This window comes from Pundamilia nyererei, unplaced genomic scaffold (genome assembly GCF_000239375.1).
Source record: "Pundamilia nyererei isolate P.nyererei 1_Seehausen unplaced genomic scaffold, PunNye1.0 scaffold00278, whole genome shotgun sequence".
NCBI classification, from domain to species: Eukaryota; Metazoa; Chordata; class Actinopteri; order Cichliformes; family Cichlidae; genus Pundamilia; species Pundamilia nyererei.
The window spans coordinates 174114-181509 of NW_005187679.1; the positions used below are offsets into that span (position 1 = coordinate 174114).

Consider the following 7396-nt stretch of genomic DNA (forward strand, 5'->3'; position numbering starts at 1 on the left):
GCGTAGAGGTGAATGTTGTTGTGATTTGGCACTATATAAATAAAAATAAACAAGTTGAAATAAACAAAAAATGGGCTACACACAGTTCTGTATTTTCAGAGTGAATTGGGATTTCTTTGTCATGTTAATGTTTTGGTCTCCATTTCAGTGCAAGGTGGAAGCATAATTCAGCAGTCAGAGGGACAGCAGCCCTGAGAACTCCGCCATCACACGATCAGCCATTCCAGTCAATTACTTATCACATTGTGTAAATGATTCTGTACCACTAAGTAACCACAAAGGTGGAATATGATTCACTTTGCTCGTTCATTTACCCTTGCTTTCACAGCACAGGCCTTTGTCTTTCAGACAAAGCTGCTCAGTTCAGCAAACTTCCAGCTGGCTCTAAACACACTACGGTCCCAGCGTATTATTGTGTAAAACAAGAGAGACACGATTAAATCCTGGCCTTGCCCTTAAACCCTGTGCTCAAACCCTCCACTGCATCCTTCATGCAATGGAGCCACTGCACTACTGCGTGGTCTGAACAGAGGGTGAATAATCATCCCAGAAGGTAATAGTGGAGAGAGTCAACAGTCTGCTGAATGGCCTGGCACTCCTCCACAGTGCTGTAGTGAGCATCTTGCTCGGACAGCTTACGAGTGATGTACAAAATCAGGCAGTTGATCCTTTTACCCTCTAGAACAAAATAGCCTTCTGCTTGAAGTTTTTCCTTCCCACTGTTGCCAAGTCCTTGCTCATTTGTCTGCAAAACAGAAGAGAGAGAAAAGTGTGATGGAGGTTTGTGTCTCCTGAATCCAAAGAGGGAGCTAGTTTCACATAAGAGGGGCCTGAAAGGTAAAAGCTCTGCTTCCTATTTTACTACTTATTGTAGGAACCACTACAGGTCAAATGTCCAAGGCAGCAGCCTAAGAGAGCAAAGTGCTCTATTGCGGGGATATGGTACTCTGAGCTCTGATGACGATGAATGGATTATGACACCATCCAGGTAACCAATCACAGCTTAGCATCCCTCTGGCAGGTCCAACCTAACATCAGCACCCTGGTCGGACAAACTGGATTTAACAACATGTGGGATTCCAGCAGCTGTGCTGCAAAGTAGGTTGATCTGGTGGCGATTAGTTAACTACAACACTTCTGATTTAAGAAGCCTTATTAAAAAGGAAATAAGGAAGGAACAGGTGAGGTGAGAAAAGCAGAGAAGGCGTGGCCTACTGTTGCTACTGCAGCAAACACAGAGCATGAGATAGCCAATAGCTTAGATAGAAACTCAGGTGAATCAGAGGCTCTTGGTGCTTCTAAAGTGTTTACTGTTACATGTTACTGCTGCCATCTCTGATAAACTAAGCTAGAGATTCACAAACTTCGCACACTCTGTCACACTACCATTTTCTTGATGAAATAAATTCACCTCTTATAACGAAGTTATCAAGAACATCAGGAGGACAGCGTCACAGATCTGTGACATTATAAGCATGAAACTATGCAGCTGCAGGATGGTTGCTCTCCTTTTCTTCTCTCAGATGGTCAACCAGGGCATGCACAATGGTGAGTAACCATGGTTACAGGGGGGCACTCAGAAACTCTCATGATCCCCAGTAAAAGATCTCAGGTTATAATAGCCATGCAAAATTAATTATGTACCCAAAGACTAAAACCTAAAGAAATATACTGTGAATATAGAGACATTTTAACAAGGTCGGTCCATCATTCCCTCCACGTCTCACTGTCATTCGCCACATGAGCCTTGAAGTCTGTACACATCCTTACCAACGAGCTCAGCTCCATCAACTTTAGAAGCCACTGTCCACTGACAGCCTTGTCATAGTTGGATACTCAGGCTATGGTGGACTTGGGATGCAGTAGACTATGGTCCATGGTCCACCAAACTGTGGTTTGTCTGGGGGGCACTTCTGGAGGAACAGTAGGTGGAGGTCAGGTGTGTGTATTGGGACATTCATAAACATGAGAACCCTCAGGACTTGACAAATCGTCAGTATATTACGCCTCAGGAGTAAGAATGGGCTGGGCCAGCTGACCTAAGAGACCGACAAGGTGTGTAGGGATGAAGAAGCTCAGAGAGGTAGGGCGGGGCAAGATTGTGAAAGCATTTAAAAACAAACATAAGAATTTTAAAATGAAGCCTAAAAGACACATTGTGACAACCTCTAAATGGACTTCAATACTGATTAATGGAAAACCACTGACTGTTCAGCAGATGTTAGGCTTTTTAGAGCTGCCTTTTTTCGGCTGGTTAGAGTCTAAATCATACATTATGTAAATATTACCCAACCTCTTTGTGACATTGTGGCACAAGCTGGCAACTGAAACTTGACAGCAACACTTATTTGGACAGTAAAGGGTGAAAATGTACTGATGTACTACAGTTCAAGACTGGACATGGAAAAGGCCAAGCTGGATACATTCAATACCTTGCAGCCCTAGTAAAAGCTATTGAAAAAAAAAAACCTAGCCACATTGTAATGTACCACCCACTAATAGTAAGCACAAATCACAGAGTGGTTACATTTCTCAGCTCATGTGCGTTCATTTTTTCCCCAGCCAGAAAACCCAGAATCTGCAGCATTTTGATAAAACCACACAACACCTATTGAACAGAAGGGATTAACATGGCAGTTGGAATGACTTCCAAAGAACATGAGCCATATGACTATGCTGAGGTGGCTGTAAAGGACATCAGATTGAGACCAGACCTGAGGACAGAGCCTTTAGAAGATCCTGATCTCACCCGATTGGGAGGGTGAGAAGGGGAACGTGGTCTCATTTGCAGTGGTACAACAATCCCCACTTGGGACATCGACTAAACCTACAGACATGAAGCTATGGGTCGACGATGGTAATTACGACAGAAACCTTACCACAACTCACTGAAGACAAGACATTATGGGAATGCAGAAACAAGCAGGAGCCAATGAAATCAATGAATGGATAAAAAGGGGAGCTATACAGACGGATGGGCTCTTGTTCACATCATGGGAGAATAGTGGCACCAATGAAACTTTGTCAGCCTCTGATCAAGCAAGCACATGGCCCTGTGCATGTCAGTAAAAGGTTAACTCAGAGAAATATGGAAGAATTGTGATGGTACCCACAAATGGGAGACATTTTGTAGAACTACATTGCTCACTCTCTCAAGTGCAATGAGCACAACCCTTTCGTGGGAAAGTTCCCAGACGCCCCATTCAAAGACATTAGCATTGACTTCACTGTCATGGGAGCTGAACACAGAACAAAGGGATAAATATACTTACTGGTAATGGTGGACAGATTCGCTAAATGGGTGGAAGCAATTTTCTGACTGTGACTATGATAGGGAGTGCCAAGAATCATCAGGTCTGGCAAAGGGTCACATTTTAATAATAAGCACTGAGGTTGTGAGAGCTTTAGGAATAACGCACCGATTCAGGGCAGTATATCATCTGGCATCTCAGGGTATTATAAAAAGAGCAACCAAAATGACATTGGCACGATTGGCATTAATATCCTCACTGCAAAGTAAGACACATTTGACTCCACATGAACTCTTGACAGTGTGTCCAATGCCTGGACCCCAAGACTGGGAACACATCTCCTTGCTTTAGACAACTGGCAGATAGGCTGTGATGAGCACATGACTGCTCTAACCAATCTGACTCGAGATAACTCTAAACAGGTCCAGATGCCTGTAGTAAAGGTAGCTGACTGGGTGCGAGTACAAGTTCCCAAAAGGACTTGGGCTGAGCCCAGATGGACTGGACCGTATTGAAGCCACTAGGTGCCTTCCCAGCTTTGACAGATGTCCAGCTGAGATTTTCCTGATTTGTCTATTGACAGTACAGGCTAGAATAAAAACAGGTTTTATGTCCAGTGTTGTAATTTTTGTTTTCATGGTGTTACAGTGAGGCAATGCTACTTTCACAGCATAGTTTGTCATTAATAGAATAAATAAGACTTTTGTTGTTGTGGCAGAAAGAAGACAAAAAGATAATTTTGCAACACAAATCAGTGATGCAGATTTAAAATGTACTTTAACTGAAATATAGCAAAAGTTCAAAATGTTCTGATAATGTGGGGACTTATAAAGTGTCTGCTTATTTCTATTTGTACTCTAAATTGCAAACATAAATAGCGACATTAGCTAATGTAGCTTAAACCACTAGAAGTTACTAGCTAATTTGAACTTTCTGATCCACTAGTTGGTATAGTGTGAGCTGCCTGCTAAGAAGCTGATATACTGAATTTTACTTCCAAGGATCTAGACTTTCTTTTAATTTTTTTAAAATTGAGCAAGTACCTTGAGCAATGGTTTCCAGGCTTTCTGAAGGTCTTTCAAAGTTGTTGTGGTTTATTTTACTGGCTTTTCTTCACTCAATGTCAGTCCAAGGGATCAACCAGTGTTGTATCTACACATAACAGACAACTTAGCAAAGAATCGATTTTTAACTAAACATCTGTAGGTACTAGCAGAAAGCTCCCTCAGAAAGTTCAGGCTGTGTTGAAGAATAAAGTTGCTCATACCAAATGTTGACTTCCAAGGTAATTAGTACAAACTCTGTTTTTTACCTTATATATTGTATTTTCATGTTTGGTTGCATATTATAAATAAATCCCTGCACCTATTTCCCTAACAAAAACAAATAAATGGGTGGTTCAGTACTTTTGCACAACAGTTTCCAAAACATGTTTTCAACAAACTAAACTAGTTACCTCTATTTTTAGAATGATCTTAAACCAAATACTAAAGGGTGCTGGCTCCCGTCAGTCTTGTCCCAAAAGCTTATTTTTGAGAGTCTGAGCCTTGTATGTTAATTTGTGTCCATTAAAATTCAAAAATATTGTTAAATCTGTATTTCAACTCTGGTGAATAGGTTAAGTCCAAACAGCAGACCAGACATCTATGCAGTGCTAGCCAACACAGTGAGGACCACCACAGCTAAATTAAAAAATTGCACTGCAACAAGACCATCCCCTTATGAACACGCACACGCACACACGCGCGCGCACACGCACACACACACACACACACACACACACACACACACACACAGCATACTGTACATTTGCACACATATTATACTGTGCATAGCTATTTCATCCAGTTTGGTTGCTAATCTTGACCCAACCAGACTCACACTCCCACCACTTTGAACCAAAGTAGATACTTTTGTCATATTTTTAATTAATTTAATGAAGCCATACCTTTACAATGGTATGTCATGTAAATGGAAAGTAATTATGTGTGAGTTATTGCATATCTCAATGTCACCATGCATTGCTTACAATATCCTCTAGTGGATTCCAAGAATAATAATATGAAGCTTAGTCTAAGCCTAAGTACATACATGTGCATCTGCTTAGAAATGTGTAAAAACTTACCGTGGATCAAAGAGTAAATGGTAAATGGACTGGTTCTTTTAAAGCACTTTTATACGCTGAGCACTCAAACCACTTTAGCAAGGCCAGGTGCAAGTGAGCAGATGAAGGGGACTCCTTTTTTTGTGACATACTTCTTGTAAAGACAAGAACATTAAAACAAATTCTACTTACATTTCAACTGTAAAACACACACAAGCTGTCACTCTGATGAATTAAACCTGCTAACAGTTGTCTTTGGCCACTGAGGACTGGCTTACATCCTCACCAAGTCTCAGTTATAGCATAGAGGCTAAGAGTAACCTGGTTAACAATAGAACACAAATGGATTTCCACAGTCCCTCTCTGTACGATAACTTTGAGAAAGCAAAATGTACCTGGAGTGGTATAGACTAAAGTGGTGGAACCGGGTCTGCTTTTCTGTGTAAGTATTTATTTACTCTTGTAGAGTCCAAAAATAAAAACGTGGAGCTGGAAATGAGCAGTTACTTTAACATCTCTGATCCTGGACCAGGATTTACTTGACAATGAATCAATACCAAATTTAGTAGTATCACCCACCTCCATTTGATAAACACGGGAGCTTCTTGTTCCAGAAAATCAGATATTTCACAGAGAGGTTTGAAGTCCCTTGATCAGCCAATTAAATGCTAGACAGACCACTTATGCCTGAAGTGCACTTGTATAGGCGATAGGACAAGTCTCAGCAGGTTTGGGGGATCCCAAGAACAATCTATCCAGCTTACTCATCAACCTTATCATATAATTTTTACTAAACATAGTTTTCCCTTTTAATATTTCACTTAAATGCAAACACACAAATTCTTGAATAACTAGATCAAATGATATAATGATTAGATTAAATCGACTTATTTATGACCTTAGTTTTCTCATCTATTTACTGCTGTCATATCTTATTTCCATTTGCTGTGCCCCCTTTCCCTCTTAATATGTTTCCTTCAGTGTTTCCTAAGTTATGTATCTTCTTTAGTTCTTTATTTTCATTTTCTTCTCCCTTGTTTCATATCCTTATTACTTTCACTTCTTCTTAATCTTTCTCCCCAACCAAACCAAACTTTAAAATGTTTTTGCACTATTTTAATTCCTATTCTACCTTGACACAAATATCAATTAATAAATACAAAATTAACGGCTGAATGAAGTCGTGTAATTGCCAGTGTCTCTATTAATGGTCGTGTGGAGGAATTGAGCCAGTGAGCCAGTGTGGGCGGCGCACCGCCTCGGTGTGGCCGCTCCTCTCCAGTCAGCCAGACTGCGTGAAGAACAACGGACAGAGCGAAACGGCGTCGCACACTGGGACCTGCGAGCTGTACTACACATACGTAAATAGCCAACTCACAGCCTGCATAGTACAATATGGAGCTGTGAGGGTCGTGGACCTACTCTCTCTCGCTCTGCATAAAAAACACTACATTGTTTATTTTCCGCATTTACGAGTATTTTCCACCAACATGGAGACTACAGGCTTCTGGCTGCTACTGGCTGCACACTTTATCCTTATCTGCCAACAAGGTAAGGCATGTTGTAATTAATGTTAGTGTGTTATTCACAGAAACACTTAATAGTGTTTCAAAAGTGCGGTGGCCTTTTACTTGCTGCGCCAACTTTTAGGTGATCACTAGCTTTAGGTAAGTTGAGCAGTACGCTCTCTCAAAAAACAACAAAAAAACAAAACGAAAAAAATCTTTTTGTAGTCTTTGTATTTTGTTAGCATTAGAAAGTTTTTTTGTCTGGTCTATATATATTTATGAGCTCATTTTCCTAACTGTGGCTGAGATGCCACACACACACTTCTTTTCTTAATTACTCAGTGGGATCTCAGATTAAAATGTTCTGAGGCATAGAGTGTCACACATAAATTCTAAACTGGAGCTGTCAAGCATGAAAGGAGAGGTCTGGACACGGTCTAACTGGTTTATTAAGAGTGTCAGACGCTCTGTATTTATAAACAACGGCAATTGAAACCCAGTAACACATTACACAGTAACACATTATATATATA

The 7396-nt window shown here is 40.7% G+C and overlaps 1 protein-coding gene across 1 annotated transcript in view; it reads left to right on the forward strand.

Moving 5' to 3' along the window:
• Window positions 1-6650: 6650 nt before the first annotated feature.
• Window positions 6651-7396, forward strand: part of LOC102202942 (protein tyrosine phosphatase receptor type Z1) — a 68444-nt gene continuing 67698 nt past the window's right edge. The window contains exon 1 of the mRNA XM_013915258.1: window positions 6651-6906. Within this exon, the coding sequence (XP_013770712.1) occupies window positions 6846-6906 (61 nt within the window). The 5' untranslated portion in view covers window positions 6651-6845. The remainder of the gene's footprint in view (window positions 6907-7396) is intronic.